The sequence below is a fragment of the Dermochelys coriacea genome, chromosome 12 (genome assembly GCF_009764565.3).
Source record: "Dermochelys coriacea isolate rDerCor1 chromosome 12, rDerCor1.pri.v4, whole genome shotgun sequence".
Lineage (NCBI taxonomy): Eukaryota > Metazoa > Chordata > Testudines > Dermochelyidae > Dermochelys > Dermochelys coriacea.
Genome location: NC_050079.1, coordinates 40792622 through 40813882, shown reverse-complemented (window position 1 = coordinate 40813882; position 21261 = coordinate 40792622). Strand labels below are relative to the sequence as shown.

Genomic DNA, 21261 nt, shown 5'->3' with positions numbered 1-21261 from the left:
CCGAAGCCCATCGGTCCCCCTCCCCCGAGATGAGTGGTGACCTACCTCCTACGTAGCTTCAGCACTGCTACAGTTTGGGAGCCGCCCCTGCTGGGAGCACTGAAGAGGGGAGTCTCCGAGAGGCCAGGCCTGCCCTGCCACCTTGCAGCTGCGCTGAGTGGTTTGGGGAGCTGTGTGTGTGGGTGAGGCTCCCTCCGACTGCGTTCCCCTCAGGAATCCCCATGGTGAGGAGAGAGGAGCAGTGACCCTGCCCGTGCCAGTGGCAAAGGCAGCGCTCTCCAGAGGCCTTGGAGACCCGTGTAGAAATATGGCAAACTCTGTGCATACCACCCCCTGCTCCCCATCACGCCTGCTTTCCACGGCCGAGCTGAGCCAGCAGTCTGCTGCCGCACCCTGACGTGTAACATGTGTGAGCAAGGTGTGAGTGTCTGGGTGAGGTGGGCAGCCCGACTGCAGCTGGCAGGGCCCTGCTGAGCCCTGATGATACAGGCCAGGCAGCTGAGACAAGCATGGGGCAGCTTGGGATGTATTTGAGAGGGAACTCGGCAGAGGAGGTGGCTGGTTCCCGCCCTAGAGCTGCTGCTGCAAGAGTCCTTCTGCACTGCTGCTTTCACAGAGCTGAGACCTGCCATCCCTGCAAAGCCCCCTCCCCCTTCTATCTGCAGATCAGATTTTCAATCCCTCCCCTGCAGCTCTGCTCCCTGCATGCTGAGATCCCGGAGGGTGCCAATCGGCCCATGTCCTTGGTGGGGAGTGGCAGGGGGACCCCAGGCCCCAAGGAGTTAACAGTGCTTTCTCAGCATGGCAGGGGAGGGGAGGGAACCATACTGCTGGCAGCCCCGGGAAAGCAGAGCAGGGGATAGCTGTGAGCAGCGTGTCCTCCTCACTCCTTTGCACGTCCTGCTGCCCAGGCACTGAGCGATAACCCAGCAGGCTCTGGCTCTGCGCAGTCAGGGTTCCAGGCAGGCCGCCGAGCCACGGCAGAAGCTCTTGCCTGTTCCTATTGAGCCATCCTTGTGATCCTATTAGCTCCAGTCAAAGCGGCTCCTCGGGACGGGGGCCATGCAATTAAAGGGGCTGCAGAATGGAGGGTCTTTAATTCCTCTGGTGCTCTCACCGGTCCCCCTGGTCCTTTGGCAGCAGCTGTTGGGCTTGTCATGTGCAAAAGAAGAGCAGGCCCTGGCAGTGGAAGGGGAAATTGGTGGGCTCAGAGGACACAGCTCGGAAGGACGTGGGGCAGTGACCCCTGGCAGGGCTGCATCCAAAGGTGGCTGAAGATGCCTCCTTGGGAGTGTTCCAGCGATATGCCCCCACTGAGCCATTTGGAATTCAGGGTTCCTGTCCTTCCAAAACCTTCTGACTTTGCAGGATTCCCCCTGGGTGGGAAGAGGCCTGGCCCTTCCATGGGGAGTGCTCTACTCTTAGAGAGAATTGGTTTAAATCATCGATTTTAATCATGTTTTGTATCTGTACTTTTAGTTATTTTCCTAAAGAGAGGTTGATTCTCATTGGTTGGTAACCATTAAAACATGCAGATTTGCAATTAAATATAGCCTTTACACTAAATTTGGTACTGCTTTTTGCTAATCAGAAGAATGCACTGTATGTAGAAACATTTTATTTAAGCACTTATGTAGCTTAACTGGCATTCATTGAGATTTTTCATTGTTAGGAAATGGTGAGTGATACATTTCTGATTTACTGGATGATTAATATTTTACTTGTGATTTTGTGTCAAGTTCTGTTTGGATAGAAATTCAAATTCAATTAAAAATGCACAAAACCTGCATTTAAATTTTTTTTAAATTTAGTAGAACTTCCATAGCCGTTCTGGAGACATAAGAAAAGTTATTTGAAAAGTTGTTCAAAACATGTTTTGTATTTCAGACTAACTGATTTGTTACACAAAGGAAGTATTGTCTGCAGCTAGTAAAGTGAAGAGATTGTTTCCTTCTAGGATGATAGAACTAGTAGATCTCATCCTCTCACACCTGGTATTTTTCAGAGAACGGAAGAGGAAAACGAGCTTTCCTGCTTGTTCAATCCCAGCTGGTTTCTTACCTTTGAATGAGCTTGTCACTGAACTGAACGAGTTGAATAAACTGACATAAACACAATATTCTCTCTGCCCCTGCAGAAGAGGCTGCTGCTGTCAAAAGCTGGTTTAGCCCTTCCGCAAAGTCAGGCTCCAGGAGCTTAGCCAGGAACTTCCTCCAGTTCAGGGCTTTGACTTTCTTTAAAACTGGGCAGCAGACAGATACTGCTTCGTATTCCATTTAATGTAAATGATTGTAACAGATGATAATAACTTGAGGCCTTAACATAGGTTGTCAATTTCAGATTTAATTTTAAATGGGTTTATTTTTCAAACAGAACCCTGTATTTGCTGTATCCCCTGCTTGGCTGTTAACCCAGAGCACTCGCCGCTGGGATAGCGTGGAGGCCAGTGGTCTGGGAAAGAGAGGGGAGGGCTGAGCTTACCCTCTGTGGTGGCCTTGGACAAGTTGCTGCCCCTGTGCCCATGGGTAGGATGGGGTGATAGCTCTGGGGCTTGGCAAGTGCATGTCGTGGAGGCTCAGTGTTCACAGTGGAAAGGGCCAGAGCTGTTCCTGCAGGCGGGTGGTGCATGCCCCACTAGGAGATGGGGTGGGGCTCTCTCCAAGGTGGGTCATGCTACTGATTGAAATCCCTCCCTGCGGCTTTCACGGTGCCCTGATCTCTTTTGTTTCCATGCCAGGTACCTGATCGGCGAGGAGGGTTACTGCCTGACGTCCCTGCAGAGTGCACTGTCTTATGTGGAGTCCTTGCACAGGGGAGTCATGGTGAAGTAATAGGGCTTTGCATCCACCTGCTGAGCAGATGGGCCCTGCCCTGATCACTCGAACCCCTCCTCAGCTGGGAGATGCAACTGACACACGTCTTCCAGAGACACGACATGGGGCCAAGGGGCCCGACTTGAAGAGAAAGGACCAGACATTTCCCCCCTTCCCTACCCTCCTTGTCCTGCCTACTGTGAAGGGTAGGGCACGTTCTGTGCAATGTTTTGGGGTGGCAGTGGACCCAGGGTTGCTGCTTGGGTTGCTCTGCACCTGTCATGCTAACTGTAACCACTACGAAGCAAGGGGAGAATGGCCCACGGGCTGCTGGTGGGATTCGACCGGCAACTGCTGCTGCTCCGGCCTGTATTGATGCTTTTTAGGAGCCTCTTTGCTGCTTTTGTGCAGGGCTTCCTCCAGCCTCCCCCTGGAGCACAGTGCACAGGGACGGGGAGGGGGCCTGCAGGGGGCAGTTACTGTCCCAAGGTCCCATCCCCCAACTGGGGGGCTCTCAGCCCAGACAGCTACCCTTGCTGAATGTAGGGAGGGCTTTGAGCTGAGCACAGGGTCTCCTTGGGGGCCACCAGACCTGGCCTGTTCTGTAGCCTCCAGCAGCTCTCTGGCCAGGGTGAGTGTTGGCTATTGGTGAGGGAAGGCCTGGGACAGGCCCCAGCTCTGTGACCCCTCGGCTCGAATGTTGCCCTTCTGCCTGATTGTGCCCTGTGCAGCCACTGCAGGGTCCCTGGGTGCTGCCTGGAGCCAGCTACTTCCTGGGTGCTGCAGCGTCCAGCATGGGTGGTTTCGTCCTCAGTCTAAGGGACGTTGACCCCGTGGCGCCGGCACCAAGCTCCTCGCGGCTGAAGCGGTAGGGTCTATTTGCCCGCCCCCCAGGCTGCACCCGTGTTTGAACTGTGTATTTAAAGTGTGTGTGTGTGTGTGTGTGTGTGTGTGTGTGTGTGAGAGAGAGAGAGAGAGAGAGAGAGAGAGAGAGAGAGAGGTTGTGGTACCCCACGACTCAGCACCATCCCATTTTAGCTGCTGTCCGAGGAGCCCTCTGGGGCCCGTACTGGAGTCCGATTCCTCCTGGACGTGTGAGCCAAGGCGGAGCTAGCGTCTGTGCACACCGATCAGTGGTGGAGCCTGAGCCTAGTGTGTGTTGGGGATGGGGGGCAGCATGTTCCAGCCCCTAGAGGAGAGTTGGGCAGAACCCGTGTGTGTGTGTGTGTTCTGCGTGCACGGATGCTCAGTTCTGACCAGTCAACAGCTTGAGGGGTAGGGATGTGGCACCGCTACCCCCCAGGCTGGGGAGATTTAGAGATTTAGATCTAGGGCTGCAGGGCAGCGATTTCCCCTGCCTCTCATGCTGGGCTCATTTTGGCTGAAACTTTAAATGCTACTGATCACAGGGCAAAATCCCTGGCAATGAAAAACTACTGGATTTGCTGGAGTTACTTGAGATCTTCCCTGGAGTGGGCAGCTGAGCTGGCCACAGTGCCTGTGAATGGGGAGGTGAGTAGAGAACCTGGTGTGTCCCCCTGGAGCAATGTCGGACTGTCCGTGCCATCCCAGCCTCCTCCTGGCTCCCCTTCAGGGAGATTGGAAGCAGGGTGGTGGCACTGCCCTGGGCGTGGCTGGTTTCTCTGGTGTGGGCTGGGAGAGCTGTGATCTTCCTGTGGGGGAGGTGCCAGCCGTGCAGCTTGTATTTAGATGGAATAGCGGGACCCGGAAGAGTCGCAAGACGCTGTCGCTGTCCAACCCTATACAGTGTCAAACGAGGTCTGGGTTTGGTATATGGCAGGGGTGGGCAAACTACAGCCCAGGGGCCACATCCAAACCTCCAGACGTTTTAATCTGGCCCTTGAGCTCCTGCTGGGAGCGGGGTCTGGGGTGTGCCGTGCTCCGGCACAGCTCCCAGAAGCAGCAGCATGTCCCCACTCTGGCTCCTACATGTCGGGGCAGCCAGGGGGCTCTGCATGCTGCTTCCGCCCCAAGTACCTGGGGACAGGGCAGTGTGCAGAGCCGCCTGGCTGCGCCTCCACATAGGAGCCAGAGCGGGGACATGACACTGCTTCTGGGAGCTGCTTGAGGTAAGCACCACCCACAGTCTGCACTCTTGACCCACTTCTATGACCCAACCCCCTGTCCCAGCCTGGAGCCCCCTCCTGCACCCCAAACTCATTTCCAGCACCCACACCCCCAGCTGGATCCTGCACCCAACCCCCAATTTTGTGAGCATTCATGGCCCGCCATACAATTTCCATATCCAGATGTGGCCCTTGGGCCAAAAAGTTTGCCCACCCCTGGTATATGGAGACCTCGACCTGCTTCACACCATGGCAAACACCACTGAAAATCCTTCTGACCTTGTGTTACAGAGACAAGACAAGGAAAAGCAGATAGAGCCTTGCCCTGGAAAGTGTTAACAACATCCCCTGTTTGCTGTCCCTGGAGAGATTTTAGCTGCCAGAGCTGGGGCAAGGAGTGAGCTGAGCTGGGTGCAGCCGTCCTTGCTGCTGTTCCTGTTCTGTTTCCTAAGGAGACAAGACCAGACGAGCACGCACAAGGGGAGGGGAAGGAACAGCAAAGAGACAATGCATCTTCTGTCTCCCGTGCTGACTTCTGATAACCTCGCTGGTGGGAAAACACTGGCATGGCACACGGCTGCTCAGCTCCGGCAAACTCGTTCCAGCATCGGGCTGGGCGGGGCGCTGCTTGTAGCTGCCTCTGGGCTCCCAGCGGTATGGCAGAATATACAGTCTGGGCCAGCTAAGCCAGGCTGAGGGGAAAGAAGAGAGAGGAAAGAGAAGAAACAAGGTGGGGAAGCAAAAGGACCCCGGTAGGTGGGGGTGAGGGGGAGATGAATGCTCACATCCCAGGTGGGGGTTGCCCTTGCCCAGGTGTTGACATTATCTAGGTCTCTCTCTCTGGCCTGGCCCGCTCAGGGTGTCTCTCCGGATTAGTCTGACGAACACCCGGGGAGGGACGAATGCCCCAGGAGATGGGGTGGCAGCCATGATGGTGAAGCTCACTTCAGTTGCTAACTTTTCTCTTCAATGTCTCTTTAAGGACCCCCAGGAGGTGGTGGACAGCATAGCCCATCCCCTCATTATTCTGTCCACCAATTGGGCCTAGTTTCCTGATTTTGGTTCCCTGATTTCTGGTTCCACATGTGTCTCGTTCACCAGGAATGATCTTAACACGGTCCTTGAGTTACAGCAATAGGCCTCTTGGTTAGAGTGACTTGGCCTCTCTGTTTCCCATTGCACCTTTTCCCACCACCACCTGTTCTAGGTGATTGTGAGAGCTTAGAACTTGTGTACTTGTCACAGCTGAGCTCACCATGCAGGCCCAGTTACCCCAACGGGGGCCGATCTGCTTCACTCCAGGAATCCCCCCTCTCCATGTGTGTCTTGGGAGCCATCTTGTTCCAACCACTGGGCTGGCGGGTAGGACTGGTGCAGCTGTTTCCCTTCATAGAGCCCTGGGCTTCTTGGGTGTGGGGAGAGCTGGGGCCATGCGTCAGTCAGCTGGGGCCTTTGCACCATGCTCAGTCGTAGCAATGGCTGACTTGTGCTCCTCTGGCAGCTTCCCTGTGTGGGAGGGCAGGAAACAATGGGAGCTGCCTGTTGCCCTCTTCCATGCAGGGGGAACCTCCACCCAGCATGGTGTTTGGGCTGCCGCAAGAGATTTCTTCTGTTTCGAAGCCACCTGCTCTAGCTGTTGAAGGCTGAGCAGGTGGCTGGTTCAGGGCTGGGCTGTGTGTGCAGCAGGGTGTTTTCTGTCCCTGCCATTCACCACTCCACTCTCTCTCTTTCAAGGCTGCTTTGTTTTACTGTAGCATCTTCCTGCGGTGGAGGGATTGTAGCGTAATAAATGTGGCTGCTCCCCACCTGGTGTGTCTGGGCTGGTTCCTCTTGCCTGGGTTCCAGGGCGCAAAATCAGAAGCCAGGAAGGAGCTGCAGCAGTGATGGAGCCAAGCGGAGCGCCCAGTGCCCTTCTCCAGCGGCCCTGCTTGAGGGCAGCTGGCTTGGCACCCACGGGCTGTGGGAACAACCTTTCTGGTTCGGGGAGCGAAGTCCGGGAGGAGCGGGGGTGAGGAGCAGGCTGGGGTTAGTGAACTCCTCGTGGCCATGTCAGAGCTGCCAGCCAGGGATGGGGTGGACTCCTTTGTGTGCCGTTCCCTGGGGAGCTGCTGCTGGGGCAGAGCACATGGCTCCAGCTGCCCACGGTGGGACCCTATGGGCTCCCTTGCAGGTTGGGGGAACTGTACCACATCTCATGGCATTTCCTTCTAGCCTTGGCCCACTCGGGGCCTGTCCAGGGGAAGGGGGCAGCAAGAATTGGTCCTCTCAGGGCCTGAGGGTCCAAGGCCCCAAGGCAGTAAGTAAATGAGTGAGAAAGCAAGGTAGGTTGGCCTGGCACCTGCTCCCCTGGGCCCTGCATTGCACCCTGGAGGAGGGGCCCAGCTCAGAGCCAAGACCAGGCCTCGGCCTGGGCCCGTGGATGGGAGGGTGAGTCACTGCTAGAGGAGGGATGCTGGGGCTGGGATGGCAGCAGCTATCAGAGCTGGAGCTCTGTCTTGGGGCCTGAGGAGCTGGCGGGGGGGGGGTTTGACAGCCATTGGGACAGCAGGTGACCCCAGGTGGACACCCTCTGCCTCCATAGCATCAGCCCGACCAGAGCCTCTGCAGCTGGTCATGTGCCTTCCCAGAACACCACCCACGTGGGCTGGTCGTGGCCTCATGCTACAGCCACTGCGGGCAGATGCTGCGCTGCGGGCTGGAGGCCTTTCTCTGGGTGGATTCACATAGCCTTGTCCATGGCATTGGCGCTGGCTCCTTGCTCCAAGCTTCAGGAAGTGGAGCTGATGGCTGGGAGCCAGCCACGGGCTAGTGGTGAAATGCTTCCAGCCCTGCTCGGTGTGGCAGGAAGGGGCTTAGCACAGAGATTCAGTGGGTAGAGCAAGCTGGCAGAGCGCCAGGCACCTAGCACTGGCGAAGGTGAGTGAGGATTCAGAACAAGCCCTCCTTAAGGATCAGGAGTGGCCGGGGACTGGCTTGCTCCCCCTCCTGCCATTCTTCCAGAGCCCCTCAATAGAGGCACAGAGCCCCCCAGGCTAGCCCAGGCCCCACCACAGCCAGGGCACTGCCTGCTCTTCTGGGCCTGCACTGCGGTGCCCCTCCCGCCGTGCCCAAGCTGCATCCCTTTGTTAGGCCTGGCAGGGGCTTCTCGAGCTGGAACAGACTCGTGCTGGCACAGAGACACGGGATGGTGTTTGTACAAATAACGTTTATTAAAACATGCAAAACAATAAGAAAAGGAGTACTTGTGGCACCTTAGAGACTAATTATGCTCAAATAAATTGATTAGTCTCTAAGGTGCCACAAGTACTCTTCTTTTTGCGATTACAGACTAACACGGCTGCTACTCTGAAACATGCAAAACAATGCAACCATGAGACACATCTACCGGGAGCAGAGAGCCGGGCGGAGGTTGGCAGACAATGTGCCCAGCCCTGGGGCAGGAGACCTGGTGCCAACTGGAGCACGTAACTTTCAGAGCTACGCTACGATGGAGGAAGCAACACCAGGGCCCGGGGCTGTACGTCTCGCAAGCACCCCGAGCTCCCCTGCTCCAAGGATGGGACACCGAGCACGGCAGCTCACAGCGTGGAAAGGCCTGATAAAAATCGCAGCCTCTGAGAGGCGGAGGGGACGTAGGGCAAGCTGGGGAGGCCAGGCCACACGCTGGCTGGAAGGACTGACCTACCCAGCTGGGCACGACTCAACAGAGCAGACAGCTGGCTGGAGAAGGAGCTGAAATGTGGCGCTTGGTCTTTGGCTGCTGGGGACCCCACAGCGAGCAGGGTGCTTGGGGCTGGCTTCCCCCTCTGCTGGGGCCCAGCTGTTCTTCACAGAACTGCCTGCTGCACCAGCCGTTTCTGTGCCCAGCCTGAATTCCTGCCAGGGTTTGGGAATGGAGGTGCCAGCCACAGCAGCTGCTTGTGCCTCCCCTCTGTCCACGCCTAGCCTGGCCCTTCCTCTGCTGGGCCAGGGAGGAGAGAAAGGGGCTTAGAGAGAAGAGGGTCCTGGGTCCCCAGCAGGGAAAGGAGGCAGCTACCCTCACTAGGCGGCGAGCCAGAGAGCAGAGTGATGCGGTGCTGTCACGGTGCAAGGCAGCTGCTGCTCAGAGTCGACTCCCAGCTGAGCCCACCCGTCCCGGCCAGGGACCGGAGCATGGGGCAGATGTACCAGGAGCCCTGTACAAGGGAGCAGGGGGGGCTTAGAGTGGATATAGCTCAAGAGGGCTTCGCAAAGGCCTCAGATCTTCCCTTCTAGGGTCAGGGCCTTCAGATCAGCTGGCGACTTGGCGCACAGCACCGCGTGGGAGACGCTCCCCTTCTCGACCAGGGAGGCCACTGCCTCTCCCACTTCCAGGTGACTCACGTAGCCGGGGCGCAAACACTCCGGGGTTGCCACCCCCATGTCAATCTTCACCTGCAGGGGAAAGCGGAGGCAGTTACGCCAAGGCCGTCCACCACTGGCTGGCCAGGAGGGGACGCCCTCACCCTGGGGAGGGTGGAGCAGAGTCCCTTGCCTGCATTAATACCCACAAACCTGCTCCAGCTGTAAGAGGCCCCGTTACTTGTATCCTGGAGCTGGATCCCACTGAGCCAGGCACTGGCCAGACACATGGAGGGCTTTTGCTGACCTACACGAGACACCAGCTAGTAGGGGCTAGTAGCAGGTCAGTGGGGGGCCAGGCCTCACTGGGCTCCGCTCCATTCACCTCCAGGCCCTGGAGAGGGGGCAGGGAGAGCTGTGAGTGCCCCTCCACCCCACCCACCCCAGCTAGGGGGCACTGACCTCGTTCAGCTTGCAGGGCACATCTGGGTACTCCTCCCGGACCACCCGGCAGAAGGCCAGTGCGCCCGCGGCCCCCAATGTCAGGAATCCTGTGCCTGGCATGAGGAGACGCTCACCAGCCCCTCCTGAAACAGAGAGAGCCCATTGGCAGCGATAGGGTGTGGGGTGCAAGCAAGGGTCAGAGGAGCCTGAAGCTGCACCCTCCTTGCAGCCCCGACTCACCAGCACCCCAGAGCTGCACATATGGCAGCCCCTGCTGGCCCAGTCAGTGGCAAGGGGCACTGGCAGAGCAGGGGAAGGGGCGCAGAGGGTCAGTATCTCCCCTTGCCAGGGGCTGGGCCTCCCCTCACCTGTGATGAAGGTGTAGGAGCCGCTGGGATTCTCCTTGACCAGAGGGAAGAATGCTTTCCAGGACGTGAAGGTGCTCAGCAGCAGCGTTTCCAGGACCTGGGAGGGGGCGGGACACAGGGCAGACACAACGGGGTTTTTTTTTCCTGCAGCTGCGTCCCATCCTCCTGCCCCCATCATCCCTCCGGTGCAGGCTGCTGATCTGTGCATCCAGAGACAAGGCCCTGGGCCAACGGGGACTTGGCTGCTGCCCTTTGGAGACAGTCCAGCACTCTGGGTAAGCAAGTCCTCAGCCCTGTCCTGGGATGGAGCCTGGGGCCGGGCCTGTTCCCTCCTCCAGGGGCCGAGCCTGTTGTCTCCACGGCACTCCCAGCCACTACTGGCCTTAGGCCTTGCACAGGGTGGCGCTACCGGGCTGCAGCTTTACAAGAGCACAGTGGAGTCTGGATCCCGGCCTAACTCCCTCAGCATCCCCACCGGCCCTCCCTGAAGGCTCGCTGCCGCCTCCTCCCCAGAGCCAGCTGCATTGCCTGCCCACACCCACCCGCTGGAGCTCCTGCAGCGTCTGAGTGTGGGGAGGCCCTCCCTGCCACCAGCTGAAGCCCAGCGACGACACCACGTCCGTGACCTTCCCGACACTCTTCAGCAGGGCTCCCTTGGTGGCCTCCGCTCCCTCCTCGGACCCTGGAAGGATTTCAGCAGCGAGTGAGCAAGTGCCCCTGGGCTGAGCCCAGCCCTGCAATCGCAAGGGGCAAAGGAAAGGTCCTGCGGGCGGAACCCAGCCCTGACCTCGCCGCAGAGGGCTCCACGCAGGAGGGTCATGGCTGATGACGTGTCTGTCTCTCTGGATGACATGCCCTGCCTGCAGGGGAGCAAGTCTGACCAGGAGCGCTGGAGCGGGGGGAAGCCCAGCCAGCCAGCTGGACCTTGCCCGGGCATCACCATCCTGAGTGGAGCTGGCTGCAGCAACATGCTCTTCTAGCACAGCGCTACCATTATGCAACGAGACAGCTGGCTTGAATGCTCCTCTCGGGCTCTTGTCCTCTCCTCCAGTGGGGGGAAGCACTAGAATAAGGGGCTCCCTGGAGGGACAGCCTGACACCAAGTGTCTCCCTTGGGCACTGCTGTTATCAGCCCCACAGCTCCTCGGCCAGCATCCCTGGGCATCCTGCCAGCAAAACTGCGGGCAGGCCTTACCCACATCCCCGATGAGCGTGTGCAAACGGTCAAGGGTTGGCGCCGGCACAAAGCTTCTCAGTTTCTCCAGCCTGATTCCATCACGGGAGACAACAGCGACTCGGAAACCTGCGGGCAAGAGGGTGTCGGGGAGCCGCGGCCTGAAGCATCCTGCAGCTGGCTGGAAAGGAGCTCGCAACGCGAGCACGGCCCCAGCACAGGCAGAGCCTCTGCCCGGTGCTTCCTGGGCCCTGGACAACAGCACTTCTCTGTTAGCAGGGCGGGGCCGCAGCTTGTCCCACTGGGCGTCCCTGGGACCAAGCCTGAGCTGGCAGCGCAGCTTGTGCTGGTGAGTGAGGGAGTCTCCGGAAGTGGGGAGAGCACCCTGAGCTAGGGAGGGAGACACTTCGGGCCTCCGTTCCCCACTCTGCCACTGGCTCCTGGCCCCTTGAATCTCCGGCCCCCAGCTGGGGTGGGATACTAGCACTCCTCCAGTAGCAGTACGACCGGAGAGCGGGGGTGTGGGCAAGCTGCTGCATGCTCCGGGCTAGCACAGGGAGGCCCTGTGAGCCGGGGTGATGGAAGGACCCTTCGCCTTCCCCTCTTGCCAGAGAGCTGCTCTCCCTGTCTCGTGTGACCTGCCCAGCACCTGGGCCCGGGTCGAGCTGTGGCCTTGTGGCTCACAATGCCATGTCACGGGGCCTGTGCTCAGGGCAGATCACTTGGAGCAGAGGTGGAGCTGCCCCAGATCTCCCCTGGGATGGTGCCTCCTTCACCACCGCTTTGTGCAACATGTGCAAACCCAGCTGTGCCAGTGCCATGCTCCCGCCAACCCCCACCGCAGGCTTCTGAGTGCTCGGCTGGGCGTGGCGCTGTCAGGAGAAAAACAAACACAGAGTCCTCTCTCTCTCTCCCCCATTTATGCCCCATCACATGGCTCTCCCTTCAAACACAGGCTGGAGGCAGAGATGTTCATCAAGGCATTGCCCTGATACAGAGCAACAGCTCTGCCTGCGCTGGGCCTCAGCCGCCTCCCGCCCACGGGTCTGAGTGGAGCCTTCTACCCATAAAACTAACCCTGGGCTGAAGGGTGCTGGCATCCCCGAGATATTTGGGGCAAAGGGTATATATTCGGGATATTTGGGGCACCAGAGCCAGGCTGCCGTGGGGTGAGCACTGGGGACTTGGGACCGTCGGGGGGAGCAGGGTTTACCTAGGCAGTGGGTCAGGCTGGTACCTCTGAAAGGGAGTGGCTCTGATTTCTGCCCTAATCTGGCTTCCCAGGGCCCGTACCCTGTGCAACAGTCAAACTAGATGGCTGGGAACAATCCCCTGGCGCCAGGGGACAGGCGAGATGGACCCTCACAGCTCTGCTACCTAGAACTCTGCAGCTGGACCACGAACGTGGATGCCAGGCAGGCAAGAGGCAGAGCCATGTTCCGGCCAGGCAGAGAAGAGGCACAGCGTGCAGGTGCAGGGCACAGGGGCGCCGAGGGCAGGCAAGGCACCCAGCATTGCGCCATCGCTGGCAGAATTCGCACAGGCAGCTCTGCCAGGGCACTCGCCCCTCCTGCACGGCCATGGCCGAGTTGGGAGCTGTGCGTGCCCCAGACGGCCCATGCCCTTTGCTCGCTTGCGTGGGGCAGGTGAGAGGCTGGGCTGAGCAGCACGTGGGGGCAGCAGGCACGCCCAGTGGGTTTCCCCTGGCTCTCTCACGGGCGAGATCCTGGTCCCCACCCAGCAGGGTGCTCTCAGCTCAGCTCCAGCCCAGCGCCGGCCGCTGCCTGGCCAGGACACAATAGCATTTTGGCCCTGTTGCTGCCCCAGATCAAAGTGCCTGCAACCATCAAGGGGCTGCTCTTAGCAGGCAGGGGCTGGCATCACCTGCTAGCTGTGGGTCAGGGCCCCCGCAGCTGGGGTCTGGTGTGAGTCTTTGCTCACACTGGGGGAGGGAGGATCCCAGCATCGCAGCCAGGGGAAACCCATGCTGCACCTGCCGGCCTGCATGTGGCTGTGGTTAGAAAACAAATCAACCAACTCCCCATCGTCACCCACTCCGCCGGCTGCCCTTACCTCTCTCCAGCAGTGACTTCACTATCCCAGATCCCACCGTGCCAGCCCCTCCAAGCACCACGACCACTCTGTCCGAGGCAGACATCCCGGCCAGGTAACCACAGAGCCACAGCAGGGCCAGCCACCAATCAGGCTGTGGCTGCTCCCAGGCAAGGAAATAAGTAGGGAAGGTGCATACCCAGCTCCACTCCCAACTCTCACGGCCACACCCACCACCCACTTAGATCTGCCTCCTGCTTCTGCCCCCACCCCTCCTTTGCCTCCTGTCTCACCCACTGTGTCAGTTTGGACTCAGTGGGCCTGAGACAAATGCCCTGTCAGGCCACGCTGGATGCCAGTGCAGGGCTGAGTGCCTCGGCCAGTCCAGCCATAAGCGTCTCAGTGCTGGGGCTCCCACCCCTGCCTCTGGGAGACGTTCCTCCCTGCTCTGCTCTGGCCTGCGTGGTCCATGCCAGCCCTCCCCTCGGCCACTGCCTCCCCTCCTGGCAGTCGTTTAGCTAGCGAGGTCGGCCAGGCCCTCACAGCTCGCTCCCTCTGCCCACCTCGGTGGGTTCCTTGCCAGCGCAGAGGTGCCTAGGGTGAGCGCAGCGCCCTGTCCACAATACCATCTCCTGCTCTCTGCAGCTCCTCACTGCCTGCTCCCTCCTCTCCCCGGCCTGGGCTCTGCGTCCAGCTCCCCCTCTAGGAGTGCCCCAGGGAGCTGCCACCTCTGATCTTAGGCTCCTCGTGCATGTCTGACGCCTCCTCTTCTGGGCCGCTCTGCACAGAGAGCTCCCCGGGGCACCCACGGCTCCCTCCTCACTCTCTGGGCAAGGCAGCCTCTGACACAGGGCCACCCCATCCTCCGGGATGCCCCCATTGCAGCACAGCGGGGATGAGGGGCTGCCATTGTGCAGGTGCTAACTCAGAGCAGGGTGGGTTCCTCTACGCACCAAGACCACTATCCTGTTGACTCCTTTGCCCTCTGATCTGTTCAAGCCACAGACCCAGCTGCCTCTCGCTCCCATTCCCTCCACCCCTGCTCGTAGCTACCATCTCTGGGAGGCTGCTTTCCGGCACTGCGCTCCTCTGGCTCGCCCCTGGCTCCCCCTTGCCCAGCTGTGTGTCATACAGCAGGCTCCCGGCTTCCACTCTGCTTCCCTCACCTCAACTTCTTCTCCAGCAGTAGGAGCAGCCATGAGCCGAGCTCCCTCTCCTCTCCTCCCCTGCCCAACCCCATGAGCCTGAACTCTGCATCAGCCCTCCCACCTCCTCGTCACGCCGGCCACCCGTGCTGCAGCCTGCACTCGAGTCCCGTCAACTCCCCAGCTCCAGGCCACGCTGCCCACCCCGCGGCCTGCCTACCACCTCCCACACAGAGCAACACAGCCACGTGCCCACAGGCTGCCGTGGGCTCCCCGTGGGCTTCAGGATCCAGTTCAAAATGGCCCAGCCGACCTCTCTGCTCTCTCTGCTCCTCTTCCGGCTCCATAGAGGGGAGAGCCCTCGCCTCTGTCGCTCTTTGTTCCCTCGTGGGCTCCCCTGCTACAGGGTACTCTGGGGGGACCGGCTGCGTGACTAGGGCCCGATGCCGGTGTGTGCCACAGCCAATCCCTTCCCCGCAATACATGTGTTGGGACGGGGGGGCCATGAGGTTAGCACTGCTAGTCCTGCAGCTGGATAGCCCCCACATCACCCCCTCCACTGTAGGTGTGCTTCCCAGGGCCAGGCCGAGCCAACATTCCTGCCCCCAGCCCCTGCAGCAGAACCAGCCTGCAGCCTGTGCTCCCCGTGGGCCGGCCAGCCCGCTGTGGGTGCATTAGCACTGATCTCAGGCAGTGCCAATGTGGCAGGCTTGGCGCCGCCCTAGGAGCTCACTGTAAAGACAAGGGCGGCTGCAGTCGGCTCCTATGATGCCAATAGGATGCATCCCTTGGGCAGGGCGCCCGCCTGGTGGGCAAAGCCTGGGCGTAACCCTGCTCCAGTGGTCACAACTCCCCGCCCAGGCGCTGGGCTCAGTGGGGCTGCTTCTAGCCCCACGGCACCATCTAGCGTTGGAACCAGGAGTGTCCCCCTTAGTGACAGGGGGGCTGTCACCACAGCAGGCTGAGGGGCTCGAGCTGGGACCCTGGCCACGGCTGGGTGGGGAGGGGGTTTCCCGTGTTGGGTGCATTTACCCACTACCTGCGACCACCACCATTGCACGGAGGGTTTGGGGGCACTGTGGCTTCCAGTCAGCAGAGCCCTGCTGTGCCCATGGGCCGAGGGGGTGGCAGTAGCTAGCGAGGCCTCTCTGGAGGCCAGGAATGGAGGCCAGGGGAAGGCGCTGGTGCTCTGAGGAGATCCTGGCCTGCTGGGCACCACTAGTGTGGCTAGTGGCTTCTTGCCCTCCCACTGGCCCCGCCAAGTTCTGGGCTGGGACGGAGACAGATGGGTGGGCAAAAGCCTTCAGGCCTGGGGGTGCCCTGGGGTGGGCGGCTCTGCCCAGGGTGCTGTGGTGGGACGGGGCGGGCAGAAGCCTCTGGGTGGGAGAGGGGTGTGGGAAGAAGCCCCGGGGGGGCTGGGGGTGCCCTGGGGTGGGCGGCTCTGCCCAGGGTGCTGTGGTGGGACGGGTGCAGGGGGGTGGGTGCTCTGGGCAGGGGTCCCTGGGTGGGGTCTCTGGCCAGGCCCAGCCCCCCTCTCTGGGCTCCGCAGGCGTCCCACGGGGGAACCAGGCCTCGCTGCAGCTCCCCGCCCGATGCCTAGCCCAGGGGCCCGGCAGGGAGAGGGTTAACCCCCCAGTGGGCGGGGCTTCGGGAAGCCCCGCCTCTCGCCACGTGACCTCCGCGGGCCAGGGGGCGGAACGAGAGGAAACCGGAACTTGTTGCCCGGCGGAGGAGCGGAGAGACCCGGGGCCGGCAGGTGAGTGGAGCCCGGGGGCTTCCGCCTCGCAGCGCCCCCCTCACCCCACCGAGGGGGCGTGGCCTCCGCCTCGCAGGCCCCCACCCCACCGAGGGGGCGTGGCCTCTGTCTCAGTCCCTCCCCCTTATCCCAAGGATGGGGGAGGGGTCTCTGTCTCAGCCCCGCCCCCTTTTGCCCCCTACACCAGCGGGAGGGGCTGGGTATGTCTGTGTGTCAGCGGTGTCTTGGGGGGTGACCAGGACAGTCCTGGAGGGAGAGGTTAGGGTTGGCCCCCCACCCCCCTTCCCCAGGCAGGGCACTGGCTGCTGAGAAGTGGGGCAGCCCAGTCCCCCCAGCCCGGGAGTGTCTGAGGGAATCGCTAAGGGGGGAGGGAAGCTGTCCTGGCTCTTGGAGCTGGAGCGGGACAGGACAAAGCTGCCCCTATACGGGTTGCCCAGAATGCATCCCATGAAGTGAGCTGTAGCTCACGAACGCTTATGCTCTAATAAATGTGTTAGTCTCTAAGGTGCCACGGGTACTCCTTTTCTTTTTGGTGGCCCTGGGTGGGAGCTGCCATTCGTGGGCTCTTCGCCGCTCACCCCTGCCCTCTCTGCGGTCTAGGATGGGCTCCAGCGCCCTGGTGCAGCAGGAGTACAGGAAGTGTCTGGAGAGGGATTTCCGAAGGGGTCACACTGGGGTCTGCACTGACCTGGCCCTGTGGGGTTTGCTGTGGCAACGCCTGCTGGAGGATCCGGAGCTGCACTGCACCCTGCGGAACGATGTCTTTGCCATGCTCGCCAGCAGCCTTCAGGGATGGGACGACTTGCCCTTGGCCCTCAGGGGGCTGGCCAGGGCCTTTGAGGTCCTTGAGCTGGCAGCTGTCAATCTACACCTCCTCCCTTGGCGCAAGGAGTTCAGCACAATCAAGGTAAGCGTTGGTGTGTGGTCATGGTGCTGCCTGACTGCACCGGTGTGTCTCTTGGGCATGCTGGATAGAGACAGGGAGCTGCTGAAACAGTGTGCGGGGGCCATTCCGAGCAAATCACTGAAGAGCGAGAGGGTCATTCCAGGGACTTCAGCACAGATTTCCTGGGCTCCAAATTCCTCAGGGGAATAGAATATTCAGGCTCTCCCTTGTGTAGCTGATGATTACACTCATGCCCAGACAGATCTGGGATTTGTTAAAGAGACCCCCTCAATGGGAGAGGCACAGTCTAACCCCAGGACCAGGAGTCAGGAACAATCCTTGCTGAAGCAGCATAGGGGTTTGTAGGGCCTTTAGACAAAGGGATTCCACCATGATGGAAACCCCGCCTGTGCCTGTATGGCCCCGAGTGGCTAGAACGTGAAGGGGCAGAGGTACTTCGTCTCAGGGGAATGTCACCGTTTGTATGGCCATCACACAGTCTTGGGTTCAAGGATCTGAGCAACATGATTGGGAAAGCCACAGAAATGGGCCATGGGCTTAGGGCTGTGTAGGACCTGGGACTAGCTAGTTCCTTGATGCAGTGGGTCGTGTCTCCAAAGGAACCCCGACGCAGCAGCGGCAGCTCCCTGAGGCACCCGCAACTGATGTTAGACAGGAAGGTGAACAAAGGTGAGGAGGGGCACCACAGGGAGTTGTGGCATCCTCTGGTGGCTGTGCTGCCTACAGTGCCCTCCCCACCGGAGCAGTCTGGAGGCTAGTGGTGGCCTGCAGTGACCATGCTTTGGGCTGTTGGGCAGGGGCTGAGAATTCAAGGTGCGCTCAGGCTGCCATGGGCTTGGTGGTGCTGATTGCTAACAGGGTGACTAATTACTCATTGTGTCAGCGTTTGTGGGGCAGAGGGAGGAGTGGCAAGGTCACCTGGTTAGACTGGCTGGGGGTCGACTAGCTGTGTGCTCAGCAAATAACGGGGTGCTTCTGTTACAGATGTTCTCGGGGGTGTACGTGCACTCCCTACAGGCGGCGCTGTCAGACAGTGACATCGCAAAGAGCTTCCACAGGATGGGATATGTGAAGAGAGATGACCATCACCTCGTGGTGTCCTGGCCACCCCTGGGAGCTGAGCTTGTCCAAGCTGCCTGCGGCTTCTTTGCAGCAAGGGTGGAGTGTGAGATCCTGGGGGAGATCCTACAGCAGCTGGGGCCATGCCGAGTGTCTGCTGAAGACCTGCTACAGGTGCGGAGGGGCGCCAGGGACCTGCATGACTGTGTGGAGAAGCTGAAGAGACTTGTTAGATGGCCGAAAGGCAGAGAGTCCAGAGCCAAGGCGGCTCCTGGCAGTGCTGAAAGCATTGATCTCTATGGGGATGAGCTGAAAAGCCCAGAGGCTGTGAATCTGTACAATGACCCCATAGGAGCCAGGCTGCAATCATCCCCATGGGGTTTGTCCTCCCAGGAGCTACACAGGCCTCCCATCTGGGAACAGAACTCCAACCTGTGGAGTGAGGCTGTTGGAATATCTTGTCCTGAGGATCTCGGGGGAAATGAGGGAAGGATCTGGGACAACTGGGGGACTAGTGAGTCCAGCCAGGAGCAGCCGTATAGAAATGGGCCCGACTCAGAGGCTGCCGCCTTCTCTTTTATCTCTTTAAGACGGGAGCTTAGCAGGATCAGTGACTCGGTCTCTCCTGAGAACGTGGAGAACACAAACCCTCCTCTGAGCTCCCCTTCTGACACTGCAGTGCTCGAGCCACATGGGGCAGCAAGCTGCCTAATGCCCCGCTCTGCTGGCAAGGTTATGCCCTTGGAGTGCAGAGCTGCCAACATCTGGCCAAAGGCGGCAGAGAGCCCATGGGAGCTGCCGCCAGCTGCCCTATGGCTAGAGAGCAGCGAAAGGGAGGTGCTGGGGTCACCGTGCTACCAGCTGCATTCATGCCTGATCCGAGGTGCTCTCCCTTCCTACTGCTGTGCCACGTGCTGCCTGCTCCATGCCAGCAGCTGTGATGCCATGCAGACCTGCAGGAGTAGCCACTGCATGGAGGAGCTGCAGAGTGAGAAGCAGAAGCTCCTGTGGTTAAAGAGGACCGAGGTGGACATGCTGCTGAACGAAGGCTCTGGGGCTCGGCCCTAGCTACAGGACGAGCTGCCTGCAAATGCCGTGGGATATGCCAACCAAATCCTGCCTCTGGGGGAAGCATCAGGACTTGCCTGATGCCACCTGGTTCTGTGCTAGGGAAAACCTCTGGTGGCAGAGCTGCTTTCCTCCCCCCACCCCGATAGAGCAGTGCTCCGTAGAGACTCGCCCCAGATCCTCCCCTGCTGTAGCTGCCTACACTAACCCTGTCCTATGTTCAACACTACTACTCTTCCCTCCCAACTCCTATGAGCCAATTTCAGGGATTGGCCTCCGCTGTGTCTCTGGCATGATCTCCTGGCCCTGTTTAGTCACCGCTCTAGCTTCCCTCTGCCAGAGGAGCTGGGGCCTCTTAGCTCACAGGCTTCTTAGGACAGCCTGAAATATTGGTAAGGACAAGGAGAAATTAGAGACTTGCTCTTTTTCAAGCAATTCCTGTGAGTTGGTGGAAGGACGCTGCTCCGTCCAGGTGCTCTGTGACACGGCCCATGTGGACAGCTCTGCCCCTGCCCCAGGAGAGAAGATGGCTTTGGGGCAGATCTTGTGCTGTTTCCCAGCTCATGCTGGTCCTACCCATTGCTGCTCAGGCTGACTGGCCTTAAGGTTCTGGATGGGACAAAAGGTGCCCAGGGAAGAAGTGTGTGGGTTTAGGCCGGGACCTGGCCCCTTCTGGCAGTGGGGGTTTGAGCTAGAGCAGCTTTTGCCCCAGACTGATGGGTCAGAAGGAAATGACAAACGCTTTTAGCTGTGTGCATCTGCTCTTTATTGGGTGATGCGTCTCCCTCATCCTGCCTGGCTCAGCTGTCAGGGCGAGTTTACAGCCTTCAGGGAGCTAGCAAGCTAGGCTCTTGCACTGCAGTATCCCCTAGCACCAAATACCTTTCCCCATGAGTGCTGTGGCACTTTGGGTTCTCCAGAACCAATGGTTGCTGGAGCTTGGAGGAAGGGTTGCACTGTTAGTCCCACAGGATGCAGCGCATTAGGAGTTCCCTTGTGCTGTGGTTGATGCTCCAGCTCCTTGGTCAGAGCTGTAGGGATTCAGTTACCATCTCCCCAGGGCTCAGCTCTGACTCTACTCCTCCACCTAGGTCACAGCTTGCACCTTTCCTGGGAAGCTGCTGAGTGCTTTGGGGCAGAGCAAAGCTTCTCTCCCCTCCCCCCCCCGTTAAGGGTTAAGTAGAATGGGCACTGGCTCCTGGAAATGACAGCCAGTCCCCTCCCCATGTGCATGTGTGCACAGCCTGGCTGGAAACACAAAGGCAGCAGGATGTTGGACCCAGGAAAGCCAAAAAAAAGGGAGCTGCCTTCTGCTGTGGCCTGGGGGTGGGCATGGCCCCCTCTTGCTATGCTATTTAGAGCAGCATTGCTAGCGCTCCCAGCTCAAACTCAGAAAGGGGAAGCTGAGAACACTGGGGATGTCCCCCAGTTTCAGTGTGAGGTGGCTGGAATCAGTGCCAGCAGCCAGGCACCAAAGAGAACCACCCCAGGTCAGATCCAGTGGTGATGAGGACTGTACCTTCTAGGGCACACCTGCCTTTCAGCTGGCCCACTGTCAGTCTGCACTGGCCAAGTACCCCAGCCCCTCTGGCTGGGTAAGGCCCCCTTCCCAACTCAGCGCCGACTGGTAATGCTCATTTCTGCTCTCCTCAGAATAAAGAAAGAACATTCTCTGTCACCTCCACAGCTAGGTAATAAAGCGTTTTTCTTGCTAGCCTGGTATTCTGGCTCCCGGGTAGGGTGTGGAAGCAGGAGCAGCGTGAGTTCATCCCATACCCCCACAAATTCCACCTGCCCTTTACCAGCAGCTCTTGCTTCAGACTTTCACGTCCTTAACTCACTGAGGTCAGTGGCTCATTAACAGAGGGTGATCTTGTTAAGAAGCTCCAGTTGATGACGGGTAGAGGGGAAGCTGTGGCTACCCAAGCTGCTGAGGGTGCAGTGTGTCACAGGAGAATGAGTCAGAAGCCTTGAGCTCTCAGCACAAGACAAACAGGACTGGCTCAGGCCCCTGCTGGGGTGGAATTCCAAGGTAGGCACAGCCACTGGCTGAGGGGAGTGCACCAAG

At 59.5% G+C, this 21261-nt stretch overlaps 3 protein-coding genes across 5 annotated transcripts in view; 2 read left to right on the top strand and 1 right to left on the bottom strand.

Moving 5' to 3' along the window:
* Window positions 1-3749, top strand: part of VPS9D1 (VPS9 domain containing 1) — a 29034-nt gene extending 25285 nt beyond the window's left edge. For all 3 annotated transcript variants that reach the window (XM_043494867.1, XM_043494865.1, XM_038367992.2), the window contains exon 15: window positions 2738-3749. In XM_043494867.1, coding sequence (XP_043350802.1) covers window positions 2738-2831 — 94 coding nt within the window. In that variant the 3' untranslated portion in view covers window positions 2832-3749. The remainder of the gene's footprint in view (window positions 1-2737) is intronic.
* A 4345-nt stretch (window positions 3750-8094) lies between these two features.
* Window positions 8095-14496, bottom strand: LOC119841051. Its single transcript, XM_038367999.1, has 7 exons — window positions 14425-14496; window positions 13280-13418; window positions 11228-11335; window positions 10575-10714; window positions 10033-10129; window positions 9683-9807; window positions 8095-9313 (listed from the first exon to the last, which is right to left on the bottom strand). The coding sequence occupies exons 1-7, from the start codon at window positions 14455-14457 to the stop codon at window positions 9137-9139; spliced, it is 819 nt and encodes a 272-aa protein (XP_038223927.1). The 5' UTR covers window positions 14458-14496; the 3' UTR covers window positions 8095-9136.
* A 1519-nt stretch (window positions 14497-16015) lies between these two features.
* SPATA2L (spermatogenesis associated 2 like) lies at window positions 16016-20907 on the top strand. The gene is made up of 3 exons (XM_038368001.2): window positions 16016-16159; window positions 16760-17066; window positions 18051-20907. Exons 2-3 carry the CDS (start codon window positions 16761-16763, stop codon window positions 19191-19193), a joined length of 1449 nt encoding a protein of 482 aa, XP_038223929.1. The 5' UTR covers window positions 16016-16159; window position 16760; the 3' UTR covers window positions 19194-20907.
* The last annotated feature ends 354 nt before the right edge of the window (window positions 20908-21261 follow it).

What these genes read in the sequence shown, in the direction of transcription:
- SPATA2L (XM_038368001.2), top strand. Translation starts at nt 16,761, where the DNA reads ATGGGCTCCAGCGCCCTGGTGCAGCAGGAGTACAGGAAGTGTCTGGAG. An exon ending in AGGAGTTCAGCACAATCAAG is followed by an intron (nt 17,067 to 18,050) that starts GTAAGCGTTGGT and finishes CTTCTGTTACAG; the next exon opens with ATGTTCTCGGGGGTGTACGT.
- LOC119841051 (XM_038367999.1), bottom strand. Translation starts at nt 14,457, where the DNA reads ATGGCTGCTCCTACTGCTGGAGAAGAAGTTGAG. An exon ending in CTGCTGGAGAAGAAGTTGAG is followed by an intron (nt 13,419 to 14,424) that starts GTGAGGGAAGCA and finishes GCCTGGGAGCAG; the next exon opens with CCACAGCCTGATTGGTGGCT. An exon ending in GAAGTCACTGCTGGAGAGAG is followed by an intron (nt 11,336 to 13,279) that starts GTAAGGGCAGCC and finishes TCTTGCCCGCAG; the next exon opens with GTTTCCGAGTCGCTGTTGTC.